This window comes from Sceloporus undulatus, chromosome 11 (assembly GCF_019175285.1).
Source record: "Sceloporus undulatus isolate JIND9_A2432 ecotype Alabama chromosome 11, SceUnd_v1.1, whole genome shotgun sequence".
In the NCBI taxonomy this organism is placed as follows: Eukaryota; Metazoa; Chordata; class Lepidosauria; order Squamata; family Phrynosomatidae; genus Sceloporus; species Sceloporus undulatus.
This window is the reverse complement of record NC_056532.1, coordinates 3,675,564-3,702,064: the sequence shown is the minus strand read 5'-3', so window position 1 is coordinate 3,702,064 and position 26,501 is coordinate 3,675,564. Positions and strand designations below refer to the sequence as shown.

Below are 26,501 nucleotides of genomic sequence, written 5' to 3'. Positions count from 1 at the left end.
TTCCCTATGGCCAAATAGTCCCCAATGATTCCCTATGGGCAAATATTCCCCAGTGGTTCCCTATGGGCCATTATTCCCCAATGATTCCCTATGGGCCATTATTCCCCAATGATTCCCTATGGGCAAATATTCTCCAGTGATTCTCTATGAACAAGTATCTATCATTTGTTTTAGTACTTCCAGTTGTTGTTGTTGTTGTTGTGTACCTTTGAGTCTTCTCTGACTTCTCTGACTTTTGGCAACCCTATCCTGGGGTTTTCCTGGCAAGATTTGTTCAGAGGAGTTTGCCATGGCCATCCTCTGAGGCTGAGAGAGAGTGGCTTCCCAAGGTCACCCGGTCGGTTTAATGGCTGAGCTGGGAATTGAACCCTGGTCTCCTGACTTATAGTCCAACACTCAAACCACAACGTGATGCTGGTTTATTACTCTTCTTTCTATCTTACCTCCCTTCCAGAGAGCTGCTTTTAAACGCAGCTCTCCTTTACTTTCAGCTTTAAAACAACCCTGTGAGGTAGGGCTGTCTGAGAGAGTTGTATGGGGACTTGCTGAACCTGGCTGGAGGGGTGCATCCATACTGTTGAAATAACGCAGCTTGACACCACTCTCTTCATGTTTGCCTCCTCTCTTTTCTGCCCTCCTCCAGGGAGAAGAAGTGGGTGACGGTGGGAGACACCTCTCTGCGGATCTTCAAGTGGGTGCCAGTGGCTGACAGCAAAGAGGTGAGATGGAGAAGGCAGGGATGGGCAACGGTTAGGGGGTTTGGGACCCCCACTGGACCCTTGGGGGACTTTGGAGGGCCACACACACCAAGAGACCCAAACATTAGCCTGGAGAAGAGATGGTTAGGAGGTGTTTAAATATTCAAAGGGATGCTATATTGAGGATGGAGCAAGTTTTTTTCCCTGCTGCTCCTGAGACTGTGAGACAGAACAGTGGATTCAAACTGCAGGAAAAGAGGACATTAGGAGGAACTTCCTGACATTAAGAACTGTTTCACAGCAGAAGACAGTGGAGTCTCCGTCTTTGGAGAACTTTAAACAGAGGCTGAATGGCCATCTGTTAGGGATGCTTGGATTGAGAGTTCCTGCATGGCACAGGATTGAATGGCCCTTGGGGTCTTTTCCAACTCTATAATTCTACGATTGATTATTATTGAGAGCTTTTAGGGCTGAAGACCGGGTTATAGATACTGTAAATATTACTATCGTCTCTCTGTCTATCCCAAACGCCGCTGAGAGAGGTTTCTCCACCTTGAGCCATTATAGTCCTCTTTGGGCAACTATAGTCCCTTTTCTCCAAAAGGATGTGACCTGGATCCCTCCAAACCGAATTTGCCAGTTTCCACTGGGTGGCTGGAAAGAGGGTGTATCCCTTTGGGGACGGGTCATTGGGAGACGCATCCCCCTTTCGTCTGCCAAACCCACCAGCTCCCTTCTCTCCCTTTCTCAAGAAAGAGAAATCCAAGTCTGGTGGGAGTGCTGTCCGGGAGGCCAACGGGTTTCCAGCTGAAGCGACGGCCAACTCTTCCCTCCTCTTGGAGTTCCAAGGTGAGTAGGCTTTGCCCCAGTTGGTGGGAGTTGTACTCACCTGGAGTAGGAAGTCATAGGAATAATTGGGAAGCAGGAGCAGCAGTGCCCACCCTCCAGAGCTGGCATGCACCCTTCAGATTGTGGGGAAGGATGGAGAGGCTTACTGCTCTACTCTTTCCATTGTAGAGGCTTCTGGTAGGCTCCTTCTCCCAGGGCCATGTACATTGGTTTTCCCCTGCCCTTGTGCTACAAAGCAGGGCCAAAAGTCTGATTCAACTGCAGACTTTCATATGGGAAGGCCATGCCCAGTCGGGTTGAGGACTCAGAGGACAAGGAGGCTGAGTTAGTGCCTCCACTGGGACCTGAAGCTGAAGCTGAAGTTGGGTCTGAGCCTTCTTGGCTGCTTTCCCCATTCTGCAGAAAATCCAGGCCATCTCTTCTTTCATTGACTTTTTAAAAAGCGCACTATTTGCTCCAGACCTTCCAAGAAATCTGGAGCAATGCCAGGTGGCTGTTTCCACAGTGGCCCACTGTGCTGCCCACCACCACTGGCACTAGTCACTCCCTTGGAGGTTACAACATGGTGCCCAGCCGTGTGATCAACCCTGGGCACCTTGTTTCCAACCTCAGAAGGTGTGACTCCTGACAGTGGGCAGCACAGTGGATGTGTGCGTAAACAGTCGCCCAGCATTGCTCCGGAGTTCCCAGGTAACAAGGGATTGGGTCCAGAATATTTGGGCCAGTGCAGACCTGACCTCAGATTCCTTTTCCTGTGGCGTTCCAGATGAAAACAGCAACCAGAGTTCCCTCTCTGACACCTACCAGCTGAAGGCGGACAGCAGCCCTGCCTCCAGCCCCAGCCTTCAGCAGAGCGAGTCCATGAGTCCCAGCCATGCCTCGGACTTCCGGACAGATGATTCGCAGCCGCCCACCCTCGGCCAGGAGCCCCTGGAAGGTAAGGAGGGCCTTTACTGTGTTTTCCTGTATGAACCTGCCCCGGGGTTCCCCCAACACCTTTGCAGGCACCTCTGGTAGGAACATCTATCCATTTTAGACAGCTTGGGGCAGGCTTCAGGCAGAAAGAAATGAGGTCTCCTGACAGTATCCTGACTGGTGGGATCAGTATTGGTGCAGTGAAGTCTGACCCATGTGGGCAGTCCCTGGCACGGGAAGTGGCACCAGCCATTCTGGGCAGGGGAAGGGCTAATGAAAGGACCAAGGCTAGCAGTAACCGCATAATCCCAAACTTTCTCTCCTTTTCCAGAGCCCGCCCTCCCTTCCTCAGAGGTAGCCGATGAGCCGCCCACTCTCACCAAGGAAGAGCCGGTGCCGCCTGAGAAACAGGTCAGACTCTTGACTCCCGTGTCATTGGGGCAGTTTTGGCTAGCTTTAAAGGGGCTTTCCAAAGTGCTCAATCTATTTAGGGATAGGGTTCGGCCAGTTGGACGGCTTCTTCGCAGCCTGCGTTGAAACCTGGAGTAGATTCACTGTGCCATGTAATCCTTGGGGCCCCCAGCCACCATGTCTGTGGCCCAGCCATATCAGGGTCCAGAGGCACAGGCCCAAAAATCAGTGGCAAATGCAGGCTTTTGGGGCAGCTTCCAAAACCGTTTCCTTTAGACCTCCAGCCTTTGGAGACTTAGGAAATGATTGCCACTAGACTCTGATGTTACAGTCCGGGGGCAGGGGCTACAGCTGACTGAAATGGTGCCACTCCTGAATATTTCCAGGATGGAGCCAGATGGCAATTAAACTTTTCTTTTTGATCGGAAAAAGGGCAGTCCAGGGGCTGGAGAGGGATCTTGCACTTTGGCAACCCAGCCTATTTTCAATAGATGAGAGTCCTTGTGCTCAATTTGCCTCCAAGAGACTATCTCCTGTGTCTCTGTTTCACAGCTGAAGTCTCCTTGTGGGAAGCGCTGTGGAAGAGCAGGGTCCTGGCCAGTCCATGCCCTGCCTGTCACTCACCAGCCCTCTCCTCCTTTCCCTTTCCCCTTCTTTCCCTTTTCCACAGGCGCCTGGAGGGGAGGAGGACACGGGAGCCCCGCCGCTCAAGAGATTTTGCGCCGAACAGAACGCCACGTGCCAAGCGGCCTCCGAAAGCTAGCCAGCCCGTTGGCTTCTCCCTCGAGGTGGGGCCCTTTCCGAGAGCCTGCCTGATTTCCCCCCCCCCCCCCCCAATGCCAGCCCTTTTTGAAAGATGGTCTTCTCCTCTGTGGGACCTGGGCACCGTCCTCCAAGATACACCCTGCTCTTTCTTCCCTCTCCCCACCGTGGCCTGTGCAATAATCTCCCGGGTGCCCTTTGCGCCAGGCTTGCGCCACCCACCCCTACTTTGCACGCCTGAGGAAGGAGGCTTTGCGGCCTCTCTTGTCTTGCTCTTTCTTTTTCCTCTTCCTGGGGTGTGTGTGGTGGGGGTCCTTCTAAGGAAGATGGGGTACTATAGCACTTAACTGGGCACCCCAGAAGTCCATGCCCTCCCCATCTTTCTTACTCCTCCTCTTTTTAGGGGATCGTGAGGACCTTACAAGGGTCCAGCTGGGATGCAGTGCAATAGTTGTGGGGTGAAGCCATTTGCGCCAGGATGCTGCCGTTGCCGCCTTCCCTAGCCAAGGGAGCTCAGGAGGAGTCCCAGGGGGCAAAGGCTTGGATGCTGCCTCTGGGGAGCAGGCGCTTGGCAGAAGATGCTGTTAAGCAGGGCAATCGCCCTCCCAGTCTGCTCCTCTGGGGCAGTTAATCCATGCCAGGATTCGGCTGCCTGGCTAGCTTTAAAGGAGCAGTCCAAGGCCCTGAACCTTTTGAATGATGGAGTCCGACATATTAGAGAGCTCTTTGACATAAAGGGCGGGGGGGGGGTCTACAGGATGTCGGACTGGTTCAGGGATACAGTTCAGCGCCTTGGAAAACGCTCTTAAAGCAAGGGTGAAACCCCGGAGCGGATCCGTTGCCCAACCGACCCGGGAGCTCAGCGGCTGATGCCCCTTCGGCAGGCCTGGCTCCCGCATGCGGAGGTTGGGGGCATGCGAGCCAGGCCCTGCGGTGGCCAGTGGTGACGTCGAGGGACGCTTGGCTGCCCAGGGAAGGAAAAGAGATATTTTAGCACTGAAGAGAATATTTTTTAAAAATTAAACTATTTCAAATAGAGATTGCCTGAGACACTCTTATGTGCGTTTGGGGGACTGAGAGCGAGAAGAGGGCGAGCATCCTTTGGGGGGCGCATAGAGGCAATGGCCATGCGCATTGGAGGCTGGAAGGGCAGGAGATGGACATACTACTACTGCTACTACTACTACTACTATTATTATTATTACCCTGCCTCTCCCGATGGATCGCGGTGGCTTGCATAGATACAACATAATAACCATAATATGGCAAAATAACATAAAACTAAACCCGTCTATCCCTTTATCCTAAACAAATCCAAAAAGCCTAATTATGTATAACAAAACTAAACACAATAACAACATTAAAATCTCTTTTCAAATCCACAAAACCGTTAAGACCCTATCCCCCGGGAGCTTCTCCTACGCACTTCCCTTTTCTTTGCGCCAGACGGCGGCCATCTTGAGCTGGGAAAGAGATGTCTTCAGCCCAGTCCAGGGATTCCCAAACGTTGATGCTCCTGGTGTTTTGGACTTCAGCTCCCAGAATTCCTGAGTTGGTTGGGAACCGAAGTCCAAAACACCTGGAGGACCAGTTTGGGAACCTAGGTGATGGTATAAGTGAGGGGCTGTACATTGGACACCATCTTGCCTGTCCCATGCTCACTGGGTTTGCATGATGCGTGGATACCAAATTCAGCACCACTTTCTTGGAGCAGAGCAGGAGCAAAAAACATGGTCCTCCGCTCTCAAGCTGTGGCCCTCCAGATGTTCCTGGCATGAGACTCCATCGTGCCTAGATCACACAGCTATCCGGCCGATGGATTATGGGCGCTGCAGTCCAGAAATGTCCGAAAGGCTGCTGGCTGAAGCGGTTTGAGCACTGGACTACATCTCTGGAGGCCAGGGTTCGAATCCCAGCTCAACAATGGAAACCCACTTTGGGCAAGTCACACTCTCTCAGCCTCAGAGGATGGCAATGGCAAACCTGAACAAATCTTGCCAAGAAAACCTACAACAGGTTTGCCTTAGGGGCGCTGTAACTTGGTGCAGCCATACCCCTAGAAGTTATCTGGAGTGGTATTATGGAGCTGGCTCTAACTGGCTAGGGAATCCTGGGAATTGTAGTTTTATTGTGGCACCAGAGTTCTCTCTGACAGAAGACTCAATGTCCCACAAACTACAGATCCCAGGATTCCCTATCATGGAGGCAGGACAGTTAAAGTGGTGTTGAACTGGATCAATTCTGCAATGCACATCCGCACATGCAACCTAGTTACACCAGAACTACAAATCCCAGGGTGCTCTAGGGGAGTATTGCAACTTCCTGGCCGTTTCCTACGCTGGCTGAGGATGATGGGAACTGCGGGCCAAAGAGATCCAGATCTGGAAAAGAAGGCGAGTAAATGCAAAAAGCCTTGGGCTATGGAAAGTAAACCAGGATGCCAGCTTGACAAGTGGAGGATCTTCGGAAATGTAGTCCCCAGCGAGGAGTATGTCCACGCTCTGGTGACGCAGCAGCTCCTCATTGGCCGCTCCTGCTTAGCCCACGCCCCTTCAACAAAGCAGGAGCAGTTAGCCACGCCCCTCAAATTCTGATAGGCCCAGGAACGCTCCAAAGCGGGAACTACCAGCCTATCGGCGCCTCCTCTCTTAGCTCCGCCCCTTCGCCAAAAGAGGGGCGCGGCTAAGTGGGAATGAACGAGGAGCAGAGCGCGACTTCCGCTTCTTCTACCTGTGGCCACACGGGCGCCATTTTAAACCGGAAGTGGAGTCCAAAAAATCGGAAGCGGGGCTCTGAGGGAGCAGGAAAATGGAGCGCCGGTTCCCTGCGGCGGTTGCTTTGACAGTGTTGCTGTCGCTGTTCGTTTCAGGCCCGAGGCTGCTGCGTTGGAAGGGCGGAGGAGAGGAGGCCGAGGAGGGAGGGTCGGCCTTCTCTCTGGGGCCTGAGGCCTTGCAGGGGCTGCAAGGTGAGCCCCTCAGTTTCCCATTCAGACAGTGAGGGTTAAACCAGAGTTTAAGGCAGGATTAAACCAGGGTTTAAAGGCGAGAGGGTTAGACTGTGGCTGAAGCCAACAGGGTTCAGCCATATATAATATAATATAATATTTATTATGTTTATAACATAATATTTATATTCTATCAATAATATATATTTATATTATTATAAGTAATTCTATAAATTATATATTTATATTATCAACATAATAGAGATTATAAATATATATTATTGATAGACTAAATATTATGGTATAAACATAATAAATATATAATTTATAGAATTATTTATAATATAATAAATATATTATTGATATAATATAAATATTATATTATGTTTATAATATTTTATATTCCATAAATAATATATTATTTATGGAATATAAAATATTATAAACATAATATAATATTTATATTCTAGCAATAATATATTTATTATATTATAAATCTATAAATTATACATTTATAATATGTTATGTCTATAATGTCTATAAATATATAACATTTATACTCTATAATAAATAAAATGTAATAATTGATCATTTAATTGTATTTTTATTATTGTTGATGGGAGGGTTAGGTTTTAATATGTTATTATATGATATTGTATTGATATTGTAATTTATTGGTTTATTTTAATATTTAATGTCTAATTGAAAACAATGGAAGCTGCCCTGAAAGCCTTTTGCCTGAAGAGCGGGGTATAAATACTATAAATCATCATCATAATATTTAAATGTAAGCCGCTTCAATCATTTTATTGCTGTTATGATTACTGTCAGGGTTATAATGTTATTATATGACACTGTGTTGATATTGACCAACATCAATACAACATCTTAGCAAAATTATACGACGTTGTATTGATATTGTATTTTATTGGAGAGGTCCTTTGAAGCCCTGATTCCCAGACTTTGGTCCTCCAGATGTTTTGGACTCCAGCTCCCACAATTCCTGACCATTGGCTGGGGCTTCTGGGAGCTGATGTCCAAAACACCTGGAAGGCAAAGTTTGGGAACCACTGCCCAAAGCCTGTAGTGGAGCCACTGTCCCAATGATACTGGAAACACCAAAACAGGGCCCAAGGGCGAGTTGTGTCCATCCGTCCGGTTTCTCACCCTTTATCTTAGTGAATAGACATGCTGGAAGTCTTCAAAAGAATGATTCATTAAAAGGTCATAGTAACCTGCTATGGACACACTATGTTCCTTGAGGCTCCTAAGATGCATTATTGCCAAATTTCCCAACCTTGCCTGAACCCATTACCCATTTAAAAGTCCAAGCTTGTCTCTAAAATGTCTTCTTCCCCCCCCCCCCCTTGTTCCTCAGTTTATCGGCTGGTGACCTACATCTTTGTATATGACGACCCGGTCTCCTGGGTGTGCGGTGCCATCATCGCCTGGTACTTCGCCGGCAGCTTTGAGAAGACCGTGGGCACCGTGAAGCACAGCTTCCTCACCTTGGCCTTCGCCGTCGCCTCGGCCCTGCTCTACCTCCTGCTCCGGGCTGCCTTTGCCAGCGTCTTGGAGGTGACGGACGCCAAGGGATTCGCACCCGTGGCTTTTGCCATGCTGGCCGCATCCATCGCCCGCTCCCCGATGAGAAGGACGCTGGTTTTGGGAGTCAACCTCCGGGTGGCACTAGTCCCCTGGTTCCTGCTCTGTGTGGCTTGGTTTGCACTGATCTCTTCCTTCCTTGCAAACCTTTGTGGCCTCGTGATTGGGAACCTCTGTATCCTTTACAATCGAGTCTCACAAGCTGGCCATGTGAGCTTGCCTTGTGCCAGAACTGTGTATATTCAGGCCTCCTCAAGGTTAGAAACATAGCATCCTAGAGTTGGAAGAGACCAGGGCCATCCAGACTAACCCCATTTTGCCATGCAGGAACACACAATCGAAGCACCCCCGACAGATGGCCATCCAGTCTCTGTTTAAAAGTCTCCAAAGCAACAAATAGAAATGGTGTCAGGGAGTGGGGGCATAGCCCTTTCTGGAAGCTTGGGTGAGCCAAATTTGTCACCCCAAGTGAACTAGATTTGGCCCCTTGTCCTGAGACCGTCCACCTCTGTGTTAAATGGTTTGCACCAACACATTGAATGCAGTACAGAAATACCAGAGACCAACAGAACCAGTACAAAATGGATGCTCTGTCCCAGTGAGGGCTCTTGAGGGAGGTGACTTGATTTTGGGCCGGTTGAAGCTGCTGAGCATTCTCCAGCGGTTTCTTAGGAGCCTGGGCTGAGGTGATCAGGTGTAGAAATGCCTTCCTTTCTAGCCACAGTAGTCCTCCTTATCCCGCATTCCAACATCAAGATGGTTACGGCTTCTGCTCCCGCGTGGATCTCCCCGAATCGGCCGTCTCTCATCTGGATCAAAAATTCCCTTTCCAGCTGCTGAAGAGAATCCCAGGCCTCAAATATGTTCCAGGGTCCCTAGCAGAACGAAGAGCCTCCCAGAGCCGGAAGTAAGTGTGCAAAAACCCTGCTAAAGGGAGTTGTGTTGTCTATTGGTCTCCTCTGGTTGACGGACTCCCATCTCCCGTTGTTCTTCAAGGTGGCTTACATGACTAGGGTATATTGGTATAATATATACTCTCAATAAATAAATTGACCCCCTCCCCTTTAAAAAAGGATTAAATATAACAAACATTTATTTATTTCATTTATATCCCACCTTTCTCCCCGGAGGGACCCAAGGCGGCTCACAGATACAACCTATACAGCGTTTATAAAATTCAAACATCTCTATGTAAAAATCACATTAATTATATGTAATAAAATATAATACAAAATCACACACAATGTAGTTACATTATATGGCTGGAAGGCACATGGCAACGTGAAGTCAAAGGCTTCATGGCCGGCATCCATAGTTTTTTGTGTGTTTTTTGGGCTACGTGGCCATGTTCGAAAAGAGTTTGTTCCTGACGTTTTGCGGGCGTCTGTGGCTGGCATAAACTCTTCTAGAACATGGCCACATAGCCCGAAAAACGCACAAAAAACTATGCACATGGCAACATCATTTCATTAGCCAAGTGACCACTCTCTGGACTAACATGCATCCTCTCTTCTCTCCAGGCTAAATCCAATGCCAGGTTCTTACCCGACGCAGAGCTATCACAGCCCGCCGCCTCCTGTCTTCTTTGCCGTCCCTGGCCCACATCCCAGCATGCACCCCCAAACTTCAAGGGTGCAGCACCCACTATCTCCTGCACAATACCCAACCACTAGTGCCTTTGTAGAGCCGTGCGCCCAGCACCATTTCCATGCTCCCCCAGGATCCTCCTCCTCCTCTTCTCCGCATCTTGGCGGATCTGACTCATGGGTGCCTGCAAGAACAGATGGCTCCAGCATCCACCAGGCGCCTGGGTTCATAACTACAGCAGCAGGCCCAGAATCGATGGACCTTTGCCGGGTTCAGGTAGGTTGAGGGACTGGTGGGCAGCCCAGGTCCTTGGACCTTGCTGGAATTCGGATGAGGAAAGGGGCTCTGGACTCTCCAAATGGATTGGCGTCGCATTTTGCTGCTGGGCTTGCAGAGACTGAGTGAAACGGGAGGGAAAAGGTTTGGACCTCCATTTTGAACAACAAAAGTCTCTTGTGCAGCTCAGAAATGTCTCCATCTTGTGTGAAACTCATGGGCTCCTTTGATTGATTGAAAACATAGAAGATTGCTAGAGGGTCTTTATATTGAGGTGGGACTCATAGAGCCCTCATGATATCATTGGACTGCAGCTGTTTTGAAAGGTTTGAATGAAATGCTTCTGGCCCCTTGGAAGGCAATGTGAGTAAATTATTATTATTATGATTATGATTATGATTATTATTATTATTTCATATGCAACCCTTTTAAAAGTCTATATTGCAAAATCCTTATGAAGCTGCCTTGCTGCATGGAGACTGATGGTTCTCTTTGAGAAGCTGGAGCATGCGCCAACCTGGCTGCGCAGGTTTGTTCCTCGGAGCGTTTTCCTTTGCATTTTGGCCTCTCTGCCTTTATTTGGGTTTCCCCTTTACCTTCCTTTTTTCCTTCTCTGAGGTTCCAGAGCTTTGAGTGGCACCAAACTGAGTTGGAGAGCAAAGCAAAGCCATGTGTTGTCACTCTGTGGCCAGCAATTTCTAAAGGGCATTCATTGCACCAGACAGTCCTGCGGCACACAGTTTCAAAGGCTAAAGCTGTATTGTGATAGAGTTTCCGAATAGTAGAAGCCATGACACCACATCCCCATCATATGAATTGCCATGAGAAGGGAAGGGGATAAAGGATGGTAAAGACTGAAGCACAAAGGCTACCTATAGCATTTTGATTTTTGGAGCAAATTGGTGCATCTTCAGGTGCCTTTTTGTGGCTTTGGGCCAGTTTTTGGGGCCATTTTAAAAGCTGATAAAATTGAGGGGGTCGGGGTGTTTTGGAGACCCAGACTTTGCCCACTTTAACCTATTATTTTACAATAGGCTGCTTTAAATTGCGTTTTTTACTTTTGAAAACACACATGTGTTTCTCTGCAGCATTGTTTCCTGGGACACTTTGGGGCATGCACCGAATGCAAAGTGGCATTCTGCACCTGAAAGGCCACGTTGCTCCAGTTCTTGCATAGTTTACAAAAACCTTTTCTTTCTGGTTGTCTGGAGCTGGTCTTCAGCTCACCAAAGGGAACTAGGCAGTGAGTTGCTTTACAAACCAAGAAATAGACCTACAAACCTAAAAACCTCTTGAGAAGAGCCAAGAGGTGGTGGGTTCCTCTCCACCTGCCCCAAAATGCCACAAGGACACACTTGTCCCCTTCTCTTATGCTGCTTTATCGGGGGAAAGCTGTGACTTGATCCAAGGAACCCACGGTGCCATTCGAGGGAAAGCCGCCGACTGCTCCTTCTTCTTCCCCTGGCTTTCGGCAGAGACTGGAACGATTCCTTCCAGGTAAACCTGTTGGTTCTCTCCCAGACAAAGAAAGGGCCCTCCTGTGCTCAACTGGCAAGATAGCAGATTTAAAAGGGGAAGGGAAGAAAAGACAAGTAAGTACTATTGCATTGCTCACTGCCCTTATTGTGTAAGTAGAGGTAGAAAGAGCATCTACCATCATTCATTTCCAGGCTGAAAAATGAGTTTTCCAATGCTGTTGTGCGCCTTCAAGTCATTTCTGACTTATGGTGACCCTAAGGCAACTTAAGGTCTTTAAAAGCAATAATACGGTTGGCCTTATGTATCCATGGATTGCTTATCCATGGATTCCACTGTCCACAGCTTGAAAACATTCATATGTATGTATGTATGTATGTATAAATTCCAAAAGCAAAATTTGATTTTTGCCAATTTATATAACGGACACCATTTTACTAGGCCAGTATATGTAATGGGACTTGAACATCCAAAGATTTTAGTATCCATGGGAGCATCTGATACCAAACTACATCAGATACCAAGGGCTATAGTTATAGTAGTAGTAGTAGTAATAATACCACCCAATTGTATTTAATGGGATTTCAGCATCCATGGATTTTTGTATCCATAGCGGATCCTGGAACCAAACCCCTGCGGATACCAAGAGCCCATGGTAACCCTGTTTTTTGATGGCACAACGGCATTGCCTCTAGTGCTGGAAACAGAATAGCCAATGTCCCAGCAGCCGCTGGCAACTTACCTGGAGATGTTTCTTGAGGTCTGTAGTTTCTGCGCATGTTGAGTGCGAGGGAGAGGAGGTCTGACACTCAGTCTGGGAAGTTACTGTCCACTGAAGGACTTCAGGTTTATCGGCTGGAAGGAAGGACCACACACTTCTGTAAATATGCACCTCCCTTGCCCTATTTTTATTCATCCACAGTTCCTAACTACTCCTCTTCAGTCGCAGCTAGTAGCCCCCGTGTCAGTGGGGTGGTGAACGTAGAATCACAGAGTCGAAAGGGGTCCAAGAGGCCATCCAGTCTAACCCGCAGCTCAGTGCGGAAACTCCAGCTTAAAGCATCTTTTGGAAGATGTCCAGAGAAGGAGATGCCATTGCCTCTCATGGCAGTCAGTTCCATTGCTGGATCTCTCTCACTATGAATACATTCCTTCTAAAGTTTAGTCAAAATCTGTCCCTCTCTCACTTAAAACCATTAGAGCTGGTCCTAACCACTGGGGCAGCGGAGAACAAACCTGACCACCCTTCTCTTTGGGACAGCCCTTGAGATATTTAAAGAGTGCCACCATGCCCCCCGCTCCATCTTCTCTTTACCAGGCTTATCTTTCTTGGCAGTAAGAGCTATTCGACAGCGGAATACGCTGCTGCCTTGGAGAGCGGCGGAGTCTCCTTCTTTGGAGATTTTTAAACCGATGCTGGATAGCTGTCTCTCACAGAGAGGGCTTGGATGGTATATTCCTGCATGGCAGAATGATTGGATGGCCCTTGGAGCCTCTTCCAATTCTAGGAGTCTATGATTTCCCTTAATGTTTCCTGGTAGGTTTTGTCATGCCTTGTTCCCAGGAACTAGGTTCAGACTCGGAGGGGGAAACAGAAGGACAAGAGGACATGTCCGTGCTTGAGACAGTGACACTCCCCAGCATCCACAACACAGAGACACTGGCCCAGTCATACCTACCATAAAGGAACATAGGCATGGAAGGGTTTAGGTAGCTCAAAGCATGTATATAGAAAATATTCATTACTCAGGCAAGAGCTAGGAGAGGCTGCTAGGCCATAAGTAATCCAGCAACTCTTTTGGGAGGCTGTTGCTGACAGCTGACCGTTCTGGAAGAAGCAACACTTTCGTGCTTCTGAAGAACCTTGGACCTTGTGCTGTTTTGAGGAACCTTAGTCCTAAATAGGCTTAGCACCTTGGATTGCTCCTGGCCCAAACCTGCAATGGACGCACCACCTCACTGACATGGCAGCCACCAGCCCCGGCGTCTTGTAACGAAAAGCACCCCTCCTTGCTTACTGTGCTTTTCCTTTGATCCGAGAGCCCAGCATTCGGTCCCGGAAGGCGCAATGTGGGAAGGGTCAGGCAGGCAAATGGGGTGGACAGAAGAAGTGGCGGGTACGGGTTTGGCCAGTTGGAGCAATGCAAGATCCTTTGGCATTCCTGAGGGGTGAACAATCTTGCCAACTGAATGCAGCGATTCCGAAGGAGTGTGTTTCGCATACGGGGCAAGCTTTACGGTGTATAAGGAAGGGATGCTGCAAAGGAGGAAAGAAAGTAAAAGCATAGGGCAGATGTTGGGTGGAGAGGAGAAACAGCATATTCATCCTTACTGGCTATATATATAATCTTTTTATAGGTTTTTCTTATATCTATAAAATTGCATTAAGCTGACTCCAAAACAAAGCAGAGCTGACCAAAGTTATTTTGGGGCAACGGGTCCCAGAAACCAAGCCAGGGGGGATTTAGGCAGCTACTTTTGGCACTTCAAACTCAGTTTGCAGCATCTGAAATTCGCTGGGGACAAAAGAAGAGAATGGGACAGAAACCAGGACGTTTTAAAAGCCACCGAGAAGATGGGACGACAGAGGAATAAGTAGGAGTCTCCCTGACCGAGGAGGACATTTGAAAGGTCTGACGCCTTTGGGGCCATGGAAATTGGGAGACTCACCCAGATGCTACACAGTTCCTGGCAGTCAGCACCCAGTTGTCTGTGATGAGGGTCCCATCGCAAACGGAGATGTCCTCTTTCATGACGCTGGCGACCCAAGGCCAGTCCTCTGCGTGACTGAGATGTTTGGCATCCCAGTGGCTGTTTGGCTTGTGGTTTGCACCAAGAAGGGGGGACAGTAATGACGTTGGCTTGGTCAGGCACAGTTCCTTGTAATCTAGCGATGAATAATCAATGATTATATTCAAGCATCACTGTTTCTGCTGAGCCACCAATGTGACCGAGATGGACTCTGGTCAACATTGCAGTGTAGGAGAGCGTGGGGAGTTACAAAAAGTAGTCCCCAATGCCAATTTATCTGGCCTTGGGCTACAACTCCCAAATAATGCTACAGTCTGTGATACTCCATGATAATGTTCAGCATACATGTTAAGCAAAAAAGAGCCATCCCAGGTGCCAAGTCAGGCTTGCCAAAGAGGTTCAGCACTTTGGAAAGGTCCTTTAATATAGTTAACCAAAACCTGGAGAGGATTCACTGCCTCCCTGACCTGGAAGCCACCAATTGCCGCTGGACCTGGCAGAAGCAGAAATATATACATACAGGAGCACAAATGGTTTTAAATTACACAACAGAAGATCCGTAAGGTTGTGAATTCTCCACCTGTCCTGCCACGAAGGTGTGGGGTTGCAGAATCCGCACGTTCCTGACGCTCGCTGGGGAGAAACCATCCAAACCAACTGCCTGGATGAGAGTTGGAGGCACCCCAAGTATCGGATCTTGAGCCTCGTCCCTCCTAGTTGAGTGGGCCTATCTGGGCTTGCAATCTCAGGCAGAGTCATTTGTCCACGGCCACCTTTCAATTGACAAAATATATTGGTGACATTTGCTTAACCAACTCGGCCGGTGGAGCAACTTTGGAACGGGATTAGGCAACCAACTTTGCATTGGCCTGGCTATCAAAGCACCTACTCATCAGATCATAGGATTGGAAGGCTCTGGAAAAGGTCATCCTGCCCTACTCCCTGTCCTGCAGGAATCCACAGCTAACACATTCCCAAGAGATGCCCATCCGATCTCTGTTTAAAGACCTCCAAAGAATGAAAGTCCACCACCCTCTGAGGCAATCCATTCCTCTATTAAACATCTCTTATGGTCAAGAAGTTCTGCCTAATGTTCCTTTTCCTAGTCTCTGGAGCCAGAGAAAGCAAGTTGACTTCATCTTCTACACAAGATCCCTTCAGATATTTAAAGATGGCTATTCAAAGGTTTAAACTGAAAGGTCCATCACCATGTGCGGATGGGAGGGCTGGATAGTGAAGGAAGCAGATAAGAACAACCCATTTGAGATGTGATGTTGGAGAAGAGTACTGAGGAGACCATGGACAACCAAGAAGACAAATAAATGGGTCTTTGGACAGATGGAGCCAGGAATCTAATCTCCCTGGGAGCTAAGGTTATCAAATTGTGGAGTCAGTCCCTGTCTAAAGATCTCAGGGTGGTTTGCAATAAGATCATAAACATATCCCAAACATATCTGGGGTGGTGAGAAGAAGCGGTCGCTTCATGAGAAAAGATCACAGATGGTCACCCCAACTCACCTTCCACCAGGATGCTGTTGACATCCACCGCAACTTTGTCTTGAGTTTCCTCATAGCCCCGGACCATTTCCCTGACCACGGTTTCCGGGTCGAGTTTTAGCCTGTGGTCGTCGTCGCTGAACTTCAGGAGGAATTTGGCCCTGAAAGGCCGAGGCCTTGAGAAGAAAACAAAGACGTTGGGCACCATCTATGAAGTTCTTCTCATCCCTCTGCTGCCTCCGAATGTGAGGATTTCCACATATTTCACCACTGCCCCCCAAAATGAGGGCTTCTTTAAAGATAACCATCATCACAAAGTTTCTAAAATGCACCCCCATATATATATATATTAGTAATGATGATACCTACTCCAATCCCTGAATAAACGATTTCCGGTACTGATGCTTTAAGGCGCTCTTGGCAAACATATTGTCAATCTGGGGGGAAAGAAGAAGAAAAGAGGTGTGTGACCACTTGCTCAAAACAGGTTATTTAGGCTTCAGTACTATCTATAAGCAACCAATGCAGTTTATCTTTGGACACATATAAGCTCATGCTGCCATATATTTTTATTTATTCCTTTTATAAAGCTCATCTGCATTTTCCCTTTGCAAACAGACGTTTCGCGGTGCTTAGCCAAGGCAGGCGAGAAAATGTTCCAACCATTAAAAAATACAATGTGGAAAGACTAAAGTCCAAAACACACACTGCAGAAATAATCCAGTTTGAGACGGTTTTAAGTGCCCTGGTTCAGTGCTAGGGAATCCTGGGAATTGTAGTTTATTGTGGCACCAGAGCTCTCTGACAGAGAAGGTTAAACGTCTCATGAAACTGAAAACTACAGTTCCCAGAATCTCATAACATTGAGCCAGGGCAGTTAAAGTGGTATAAAACTGGATTATTTCTTGAGTCAATCTCTTTTCCTGGAGCTTGCATCCATTGTTCCAGGTCCTGTTCTCTGGAGCAGCAGAAAACAAGCTTGCTCCCTCCTCAATATGACATCCCTTCAAGTATTTAAACAGGGCTATCTTATCACCCTTTAACCTTCTCTTCAGGCTAAACATCCCCATCTCTCTCATAGGGCTTCATGGTTTCCAGACCCTTCACCATTTTAGTTGCCTTCCTTTGGACACATGGCTCTAGTTTCTCAATGTCTTTTTTGAATTGGACTAAGACTCCAAGGGCCTGGGGTTCGAATCCCCTCTTAGCCTTGGGTAATCTTGAGCAAATCCCGCTCTTTAAGCCTCGGAAGAAGGCAACAACAAACCTCCGTTGAAGAAAACTTGCCAAGAAAACCCCATGAGATTGCCTTAGAGTCTCCATAAGTCAGAAATGACTTGAAGGCATCCAACAGACACAGTTCCCTGTATGTCCAAGGTACTGGGTCTTTAGGAGAGGGTTTTCAGCACCAATGTCCAAATTCAGGCTAGAACATGGAACGGATTCACTGCCCCATCCATGGCTGGCATGGGCGCTGCCCGTCCAGAGTGCATTGTGGGTTTCACTTCTTGGAAAGCTGAGCGATGCAAACTCTTGCAACCTGTTGGTGCAAGAACAAACAATTCCCTCCAGGGGAAAGCATTGTGAAAAAGGACCTTTGGGCCTTTCCTCCCAAGGCTGTTCCTCATTTAGCTCTCTGGGTCAGATGAGTTTACTGCAAATGGAGGAAGGAAGGGCAAAAGGGCACAACTGAGTGTGTAGACAACCAGCGGAGAGATGAAACCACCTCCGTTTCATCCCGGCTCCAGGATGGGATTGAAGTGAGCTCTACTGCGAAGGCTAGGGAACCTTTTTTGGGGCCAACTTAATGACCATAGCGAGAAACACATAGAAAAAAAGGAGAATAAGCAGCTTCACGTCAAAAAAGATGGAGTTTATAGGATATTAGAGGATAGGAGGTATGCAATACGGAAAGAAAATTGTAGCCGAGCTGTACTAAACGGAAGTAGGAATGAAAGAAGAGAAAGCTTGGAGATTGGGAGAGAAAGAATGAAGAAATAGGATGATGGTATGGTACCTTTAGATTTCATGTTGTATGTGTTTAGTTACATGTTCTGTGATGACGATGCTTCATCGAACATTTTGGTATGACGAGAACGCAATAAAAATAAACATTTAAAAGAAAAGGGTCCCGTGGATTGAATAACCTCCTCCGAATCATTACTTGTCATGTTATAAAACAGGTCATTGTGGTACTATCCCTTGCTTTCTTTGTTTAGGTTGTGTGTGTCTGTGTGTTGTTGTTTTTTCAAGGGTGACTAGGACACGACAACCAACCAAACAACAGATCATTATCCGTTCCGTGAGGGGCTAAAACAGCACAGAACGTATTTGCTTTTTCTCCTGGTAGTTCATCATATAATTCACGATCTTTCATACTTCTAAACAGGTCTTTCCTGAAAATATGGGCAAAGCTTCCTGGTTTGTCTTTATTTGTCTTTTAATTTGGAACAAGTTTGGGTGCTTTTCATAAACGTATGGGCCATTCCAGCCACATTAGAGCAATGGATCCATTTTGCCAAACTTTGAGTCAACGGAGACCAAAGTTTAGCCGTAAAACTCACTGGGTCTCCTTGGGCACGTCACACTCTCTCGGCCTCAGAGGACGGCAACGGCAAACCTCCTCCGAACAAATCTGACCAAGAAAGCCCCATAGTAGAGCCACTGTCGGGTTGCCATAAGTCGGAAACGACTTGAGCTCTGGTGCCACAACAAACTGTATCGCCCGGGATCCTATAGCATTGAGCCGTGGCGGTTAAAGTGGTGCCAAACTGGATTATTTGTGCATTGTGGCTGCACCCCTAGGATTTAGCTGTGAGCCCCAAAAAGGTTCCACGTCTCAAAGGGGTTGATTTTCTTTCTCAATGTCCACCTTTCTCTTCTTCACAGTGATGGGGACTACCATGGCTTGTAGAAATCTAACTTTAATGCTCAGCTGTATATCTTTACTCTTCAGGATCGTCTCTGGTTCTTTCGTAGCTGCCGTTCCCATGTCCTAGCCTCCTGGTTTTATGACTGCAGTCCCCATTCTGATCACTGTTTGACGCAAGGTACGGGTCGGCCCCGAAAAGGTTCCCCAGCCTTTGCAAGAGGACTCGCTTCGATCTCAAAACGTGGCACGCCATGGATGCGCTATGCGCCACTCTCCCACCGGTCATGAGGGGACCCAATATTGTTCCCTGATAAATAGCAGAAGGCCTTCTTTCTTGGCAGGGCCTGGATGCAACATGAGAGACCTCACTCTGTTGACATTCAAAACCCATCTTTTGTCTCTTTCAGTGCGCAGGTGCCTTGCCACAGATCTAGCTGCCGGACCGGTTAAGGGAGTTTCTCCTGCCTTGAATCCTGCCTCTAAGCCCAAGATATTTGTGGGATCCCTCGGTCTGAGTTCAGTGAAACATTAGCTGAGAAAGGCTTGGTTTTTAAGGGAAGCTTGGACAAAGCTTGAGAGAAATTACCCTTTTGGACTCATTACTGCTGTCAGTTACCCACAAGTTGGGTCCAGGTTATGATGGTTCTGTAAAGGACCGAAACAGTGTGGCATAGTGGTTTGAGTGTTGGACTATGGCTCTGGAAACCAGGGTTCAATTCCCTGCTCAGCCATGAAACCCACTGGGTGACTTTGGAGAAGTCACACTCTCTTAGCCTCAGAGGGAGGCAAAAATAAACACCTCTCTAAACAAATTTGGCCAAGAAAATCCCATTTTAGGGTCTCCATAAGTGGAAGCGGATTTGAAGGTACACAACAACAACATAAATGACCACAGCTCTTTCCATCCTCCAGCCAACCTGGGCACAAGGGGATTATATCCCCCCAAAAATATCCCTTCTAAGGTGTTGATAGGGTTAGGCTTCAGGGATAGTGTAAGTTCATAGTAATGCCTGGAGCAGATTCACCCTCCCATTGACAAGGAAGCCATGTCCTGGAAAAAGAGGAGGTCTGGTCACCCTGATCATGACATATCCTAAACTTTTGCAGTGTTTGTCCATTTCCCCAAACGCTCCTTTGCAGCAGAGAAGCCTTCTAAAGTTTGGACTACAACCCCGGAGCAGACTTACTGGCCCAAAGGCCTGGAAGCGGCTCATCCTCACCGTTCAGCCTTCCCCATGGATCAAAAATCAAGGCTTATGCTCACCATGTTTTCCAACTTCAATGCCTCGCTCCTAAAACCCTCCGAAGTGTGGTTGCTGTAGCTTGAATGGTAGACTTCCTTCGGAAGCTGGAAGGAACCGTGGAAATATTGGTTGGTTTCATTTCCATCAACTGGAGAAGTTACTGAAAACGGAAGCTGCTGAGAAGTTACATTTGGCGATGGAGAACCCATTATAGGATCCTCTGGAGAACCTGGCTTTGCACCAGTCAAGTTGACAGTTGTGGGCAGATGAGAGGAAAGACTCCATTGAACAGATGGAGTTGCTTCGCTGGGAGATGTCTCTTGAATATCTGTTGTCGGCCGAGAGGAAAGACTCAGTTTAGTGGCCAAAGTTGCCCAACCAGAAGATGTCTGCATTGTGTCCACAGTCAACGGAGACGCCATGGAGGTAGCGACGTCCGTTGGAAAAGATGACGTAGCTGAGGAGAATAGAGATGATTTCTGTTCGGTTGTGGAAGGCGGAGAAGGTTGGCTCAACGCTGAGGTTAAGTATGGAGATATCGGTTGCTGCATCTCAGTGGGTTGAGATGATGGTTGAGGTGCATCCATTTTCCTCTGAGGTGAAGACTGAGGGGATGTCGACATGAGACGGTCCAAGATTTGCTGGGAAGGAGATTCGTCCATGGCTTTGGTTTGAGCAACAGTCTCAAGAAAGCGTCTGGTGGGTCCTTGCGTTGGACCCAGGTCTGAGAAGACTTCAGTTCCGTTTCCGCCATTTGTGAACGAAAGACCGGAGAACTCTGTTGTGGCGTAAGGAGGAAAAAAAATGAACCCACAATGAATGAATCCACTTTGAACTCCCACTGCACCCATGTATGGCTTTCCATACTTCAACTGGAGCAATCTTTGGTCCTCCAGATGTTTGGACTTTGGTTCCCAGAATTCCTAACCGTTGGCCAAGCTTGTTGGGGTTTCTGAGAGTTGATGTCCAAAACACCTGGAGGACCAAAGTCTGGGAACTGTTGCGCTGGAGGGTCCACTTCAATTGACTTGGCTGCATCCTCTGGAATCATGGGGTTTGTAGTTTGGGAAGGCTCTGGAGCTCCCTGGCTGAGAAGTGTAAAGGCCACTTCCTAAACTGGTAATCCCAGAATCCCATAGGATACGGTCATGGCAGTTAAAGTGGAATACAGTACAGTACTTGAAACCACAAATTATAAGGGACACTATTGTTTTGAATGAGACAAACAACTTCTGGGCCAAGCGTATTATCGAACCACACTGGAGGACCTAAAAATGCCTAGAGAAAAGTGGATAAGCGAAACTGTGGATACTGGATCCATAGATGTTGGAGTAAACTAGGCCTACAATGCATGTGTTAAAGGAGAGTAGCCTTTGGGGGGAAAGAATTGGCAACCCTAATTCTTCCCATTGTGAGCATGAAATCTAAATTTTCTGATACGTTCTTCTTAACAATGAACTGAAATGCAATCCTCACCCATCCCTAAACCCCAATAGCTCCGTCTCCAGGCGCAGAGTTCAAGTTCCAGCCGAGGTTTTACCTAGGAAATAGCGTAGCAGCGTGATCACGGTGGCCACCGACATCAAGACGAGGAACCCACTGAGGCATTCGACGCAGCAGTAACAGCACCGCAGGGACCTTCTCTTCGGCTGCGGGGAACAAAAAGAAAGGGCCAGGGTCTGGTTTCGTTCTCACCTTGCCCATCAGCGCACAGTCTGGAAGGTCTACATTCAGAACTCATATCAGGTTCTTTGGTTGCATGTTAACACACCCTCTGTTTCATGGATGAAAACCCTAAGAAGCATGCGGTCAAGATGTCCAAAGGTTCTTCATGAAGAAGAATAGATAAACCAGGAGAAGTTGCAGCAGTTTGCTTTTGCATGAACCTCTGGGGAAATGGCAAGAGATTGTTCCCTCTTTCTGGCGGAGTTAATGGAGTACAAACTGCTTTTGCACTTGAATTCAGTTTAACAATAATAATAATAATAATAATAATAGTAATATATTTTATCCTGTTTGCAGTAAGTGAAGTAAGCTGAGGACGAAGGGAGGAAATGGGAGGAGAAGAGAGAAACCGGGACATTTTAAAAGCCACTGGAAAAGTAGGAATGCAGAGAATTAACTGGGACAGTTGGAAGGTATCTGCTCCTAGTCCCACAGCCTTGCTAGAATTCATTAAATAATTAATAATATCAATAATGATAACGCCTGTACCTTTTGGTAATTGACCTGCCCCATCCTGGCTTTGTGCCGAGTTGTACTGCAGCCGGCAGCGTCCGCAAGAAAGACTTTGCAGGGACAAAACGCCGCTGAAATGCAAAACATTGAGATAGGCACCATTTTAGAATTGACCGCGGAGGGAGAATTTCATAGGCCAGCATTTGATGCGCGATACACTGTTAGACTGTTTAAAATGCAAATACGTTTGCAGTCCCCAACCGGTTGAGACCATCGGCCCTTCTGCATATTACACTGAACACATCTTCCAATCTCGGACACTATATTGTGTATAAAATAAATGGATTTCATGTTTAGATTTGGGTCCCGTCTCCAAGATGTCTCGTTTTGCATGCTCAACTATCCCCCAAATCTGAAAAACTCCAAAGTCCAAACCCCAAACGTTTCAGGTCAAGGAGGCCCAACCTGTACAGATATATAAGATCTAGAGACGGCTGGGGTCTCCCAAGTTGGTGGGACGCTCTGGATTATTACAGTGTGGACTTTAAAGAAGAGGTGGAAGAACCTGAGCTCTGTCAAAACACGTCCAACGCTTTGGAGAGATTGTAGAAGGATTGAGACACAACCCCAGAAGTGACACAAGAGCCCTCAGCCATGGTTGAGAAGGTCAACAAGGTCCTTGCCAAACACAGAAGCGCAAGCAAAAGTCTTACCTTTGCAGACGATGCCGGGATTGAGCCAAGATCTACCAAGGATGCTCCAAAGAGAGGCAGACGCAGTCCCAAACCAGGACCCTTCGCTACCAATGTTACCTTGCTTTGGGTTGGTCCAGCGCATCGGCGAAAGCCAGGTGAGATGCTCCTCCTTGCAAAGGCCACCTGCGTGTTTGTGGCTCCACTGTTTGCCCAGGTGCAGGTGCGGTATCTGTGTAGCGCTAAATAATACAGACAAAGAGGAGCTAATTTGGAGTAGTGGTTTAAGTTCTGGGTGCTGGGAGAACAGGGTTCGAATCCCCACTCGGTCCTGAAGGCCCACTGGATGGCTTTGGGCAATCCTACTCTTTCAAGTGTAGAGGAAGACGAAGGCAAACCTCCTCTGGCCAAGAAAACCCTGAGCAAACATGATGTAGCGGTTTGACTAGGTAGGACAATAGTTTAATGACCGAATCTCCTGATTTAGGCCTTGGACTATAACTCCCAGCATCCTTAGAGGATTCAATTCTCAAAGCTGCACTCCCAAACAAAGCAATATTGAAAGAGAGCAACCTTAAAGGGAGGGACTTAAGAGCTAGGTTGATCTTTGGCTGTAGAACTAATATAGATCAATACTGTATATGGAAATTGAGCAGCTTGATGGTTTTTGGGAAGGGGGCCATGTTTGGTCAACGCAATGAGATGGAAATCGGAGCGACGCCGGATCCGGCGTGGACGTTTTTGTTTTTCCACCGTGTTCACGCAAGTCTGTGACCTTAATAAATCTCCGCCGGGCCGATCTTTATAATAGGGCCATTCCTCTTTTGAAGAGCCAGTTTGTGTGATTCAGCTCCTGAGTTCTGGAGAAAAACACCTTCCTAAAATAAACACTCTCATAAAAGTAGTTGCTTCACATCCAGGATAATATGTTGATATTATCTGTAATAACTGAGATATTACCTATTAGTCAGTCCACCGCTCCCAACATCACATGCCGCTGGGAAGTAGGTATGGCCCTATGGTTTCCCTTGAGGTCAAACACTCCCGGTCCTTATTGTGGCTCAACCAGAGCTTGGGAAAGTTACTTATTTTGGATCACAACTGTCCAGAATCGTAGTCAGAAAACCTATCTTCGTTATCGCCACCTTAAATGCTTAAATGCCACGGCTCCATGCTGTGGGATTCTGGAATTGGTATTTTGCTGTGGCACCATTGCTCTCAGACATATCCGAATGCCTAAAACCTTGGTTTTGCCTGACTTGGGTCCTCTCCACACTGCAGACATAATCCAGTTTGACACCGCTTTAACTGCCTCGGCTCATTGCTAGGGAATTTGGGCATTTGTCGCTTCGGGAGGCATTTAGCCTCCTCTGGTCCCACAATAAATCCCCTCTCAGTTAATTTTATCAGGTACGTTTTATCTTCTTTGTAAGCAGGTTGTATTAAATCAGAACTTATTCAAACGTAAGACCAACATGTGCTCCTTTTTCTTCCTTTAGGCAGTCTATGGTTTCCATTCTCGTCCATATCCATTTATTGATTTCTTATTGATATAACAGGTCAATCTATCCGCTTCCATAGAATCGTATACCTTTAACAACCAAGAATCTATACCAGGTATTGGCTCTGTTTTCCAAATAGCTGTGCCGATCGTGTAAAATAGTAGTTTTCCATGTCTTCTTTCTAGGTCTTCATCGCCAATCGTATTTAGTAAAAGGAGGCGGCGTTGCTGTTTTTCATGACTAAATGTAACTTGCCCAAACGCTTTGACCCTGCCATTGGAACAAAAAGGGGGGGTCGACGCAACCCTCTTTCCGTCCCTCCTAGTTTTCCGCTCTTGCGAAGCATGCCTTGCATTTTGATTGCAGTTCATTAACATTCTGGAGGAGTAGATTAAAGACGTGTTGAGTGCTGTGCGAGTAATTGAATTGACCTACATCTCTAATGCATCGCTGGCGGTTGCCAAACGCACAGGTATGTGTGTGTGTGTTGTGTGTGTTAGGCTGCAACCAAGAAAACATGTCCGAGATGAGCTCAGAAAAGCATCCGCTGGTGACCCCCAGGTCATTGGGGCAGTGCATTCACTCCGGGTCTTATCAAACTTTGTTGTCGTTGTCCGCCATCAAGTCATTCCAGACCTCTGGCAGCCCTAAGATGGACCTACTATGAAGCTGGAGAACAGGGTTCAAATCTCTGCTTGGCCATGGAGACCCTTCAGCCGACCTTGGGCAAGTCACACTCTCTCAGCCTCAGGGGATGGCAATGGCAACAAAAAACCCGAAGAAGCTTGCCAAGAACACCGCATGATAGGGTTGAACATAAGTCATAAAATGAATTGAAGGCACACAACAACAACAACCCCAAAGTGAAATCGAAGGCTTTCAAGGCTGGCATCCATACATTTTTGTGGGTTTTGGGGGCTCTGCGGCCATGTCCTAGGAGGGTTTATTCCTGACGTTTCGCCCATATCTGTGGCTTTGGCATCTTCAGGGAAGTTGTTGGCGAAACGTCTTCTAGGACATGGCCGCTGAGCCCAAAAAACCCACAAAAAGCCAACAGCCCCAAATTCACCTTAATCTAACCTAGATCTAATGCCATGGACAACTCCTTCAAAGTTTGGGATACAAACTGGAGCAAACGGAGAGAGAGGAGACGGAGACACCAGCCACCTCTGACTACATCTGCAAGGAAAAACCTGGGAGTTATAGTTCCCTGAAGCCTATGTTTCCAGCTCCTCTCTCCTCCTTTCCCCCCTTTCCCTCTCCCTCTCTCTTTCTCTCTCTCTTTGATATATTTATCTAAGTTTATCCTGCCCCTGAACAGTCTGTCTTCCCAGATTAAAGTTGTGCAATCATGGCAGAAAACTTGCATCTCTCTCTCTTAAAAAAAGGAAAGTATAGGCAGAGTGCCAGCTGACCTTTTGCGCCAGGCGAGGAGGGCACACGATGCGAAGGGCGTCACTCGCCGGTTCTCAGAACTTCCATGTCACCCTTCTGGTTTTTCATAGAATCATAAACTTAAAAGGAATGCAAGGGGTCATCTGGTTGGATCCTCACCAAGGCAGAGATACATGGCTGAAAGACCCCTGAGAAGTGGGCATCCCACCTCTCCGGAAACCTCTGACATAGCAAAAGTTCCCTCGTACTTGCTCTACATGGACCAGTGGTTCCCTTCCTCCCATCCCCTCCAACGTTTCGCAGAGGGAAATCGGGACGTAACGTGGTCAAGATGGCCAACATTATGAATGGGGCAGAACTGGCAACCTAGGAAAGGCCTGCAGCGGTTTACTTTTGCCAGAGCTTGCAGGGAAGGAGAATTTAAAACTCCTCTATTCTCCCTTCTTCCTGTTGAGTTAATGGAACGCAAACTACTTTTCCAGTTTGGACTCAGGGTGCATCTAGACTGCGGAAACAATGCAGTTTGGCACCACTTTAAATGCAGGATCCTAGGATTTGTCGTTTTGTGTGGCAGCGAAGGCTAAAGATCCCAGGTCAGCTGAGCAAGATTGGCCCCAAGGATGCCAAGTCTCATGTTCTGCTGGGGATTAGAACCCGTGTCTCCCAAGTCTGATGCTCTGCCAAGCTCCCTCCTGGCAGCGATAGAAAAGTGCCCCTCGAGGGTAATGCCACCCCGTCCGTCCTGTTTGCTCCGTCTCTCTCCTCCCCTTTTCCGCAGCTGGCACAGCCTGAACCCAGGCCAAAGGAGTCCAACATTAAATAAGAGGAGCTCTGAGGCAAAGGTGTG

At 47.5% G+C, this 26,501-nt stretch overlaps 3 protein-coding genes across 9 annotated transcripts in view; 2 read left to right on the top strand and 1 right to left on the bottom strand.

Moving 5' to 3' along the window:
• The window catches only part of BCL7B (BAF chromatin remodeling complex subunit BCL7B), a 6,278-nt gene extending 1,603 nt beyond the window's left edge, over positions 1–4,675 (top strand). Inside the window, exons 2-7 of one of the 2 annotated variants that reach the window (XM_042442864.1) lie at positions 644–719; positions 1,451–1,547; positions 2,314–2,484; positions 2,794–2,873; positions 3,544–3,661; positions 4,039–4,675. In XM_042442864.1, the coding sequence (XP_042298798.1) occupies positions 644–719; positions 1,451–1,547; positions 2,314–2,484; positions 2,794–2,873; positions 3,544–3,636 (517 nt within the window). In that variant the 3' untranslated portion in view covers positions 3,637–3,661; positions 4,039–4,675. Of the gene's footprint in view, positions 1–643; positions 720–1,450; positions 1,548–2,313; positions 2,485–2,793; positions 2,874–3,543 lie in introns of both variants that reach the window. The other variant, XM_042442863.1, reaches the window with a different exon arrangement.
• A 1,692-nt stretch (positions 4,676–6,367) lies between these two features.
• Positions 6,368–10,437, top strand: RHBDD2 (rhomboid domain containing 2). The gene is made up of 4 exons (XM_042442551.1): positions 6,368–6,600; positions 7,958–8,359; positions 8,941–9,091; positions 9,705–10,437. Exons 1-4 carry the CDS (start codon positions 6,444–6,446, stop codon positions 10,054–10,056), a joined length of 1,062 nt encoding a protein of 353 aa, XP_042298485.1. The 5' UTR covers positions 6,368–6,443; the 3' UTR covers positions 10,057–10,437.
• LOC121916958 (transmembrane protease serine 11E-like) lies at positions 10,265–26,416 on the bottom strand. Of its 6 annotated transcripts, none has more exons than XM_042442548.1 (11): positions 25,675–26,416; positions 22,878–22,999; positions 22,102–22,196; positions 21,428–21,536; positions 19,908–20,665; positions 16,141–16,208; positions 15,793–15,947; positions 14,194–14,410; positions 13,542–13,780; positions 12,266–12,378; positions 10,512–11,595 (listed from the first exon to the last, which is right to left on the bottom strand). In XM_042442548.1, exons 2-11 carry the CDS (start codon positions 22,900–22,902, stop codon positions 11,416–11,418), a joined length of 1,959 nt encoding a protein of 652 aa, XP_042298482.1. In that variant the 5' UTR covers positions 22,903–22,999; positions 25,675–26,416; the 3' UTR covers positions 10,512–11,415. The 6 variants fall into 6 exon arrangements, 5 of the variants coding, with proteins under 5 accessions (XP_042298482.1, XP_042298483.1, XP_042298484.1 ...); XM_042442549.1 differs by lacking the exon at positions 25,675–26,416 and adding an exon at positions 23,718–25,180; XR_006100933.1 differs by lacking the exons at positions 22,878–22,999; positions 25,675–26,416 and adding an exon at positions 10,265–10,397 and having other exon boundaries at positions 11,329–11,595; positions 22,102–22,859.
• Positions 26,417–26,501: the final 85 nt, after the last annotated feature.

Bases quoted from the DNA above. Each gene is read 5' to 3' on its own strand.
- RHBDD2 (XM_042442551.1), top strand. From the start codon at position 6,444: ATGGAGCGCCGGTTCCCTGCGGCGGTTGCTTTGACAGTGTTGCTGTCG. The intron at 8,360-8,940 runs GTATCCTTTACA...TCCAACATCAAG, and splicing joins CCTCGTGATTGGGAACCTCT to ATGGTTACGGCTTCTGCTCC. The intron at 9,092-9,704 runs GTAAGTGTGCAA...TCTTCTCTCCAG, and splicing joins AGAGCCTCCCAGAGCCGGAA to GCTAAATCCAATGCCAGGTT.
- LOC121916958 (XM_042442546.1), bottom strand. From the start codon at position 22,227: ATGGTGCCTATCTCAATGTTTTGCATTTCAGCGGCGTTTTGTCCCTGC. The intron at 16,209-19,907 runs GTGAGCATAAGC...CTTTCCCCCCAG, and splicing joins CATTGAAGTTGGAAAACATG to ATTGACAATATGTTTGCCAA. The intron at 15,948-16,140 runs GTAGGTATCATC...TTTCTTCTCAAG, and splicing joins TCGTTTATTCAGGGATTGGA to GCCTCGGCCTTTCAGGGCCA.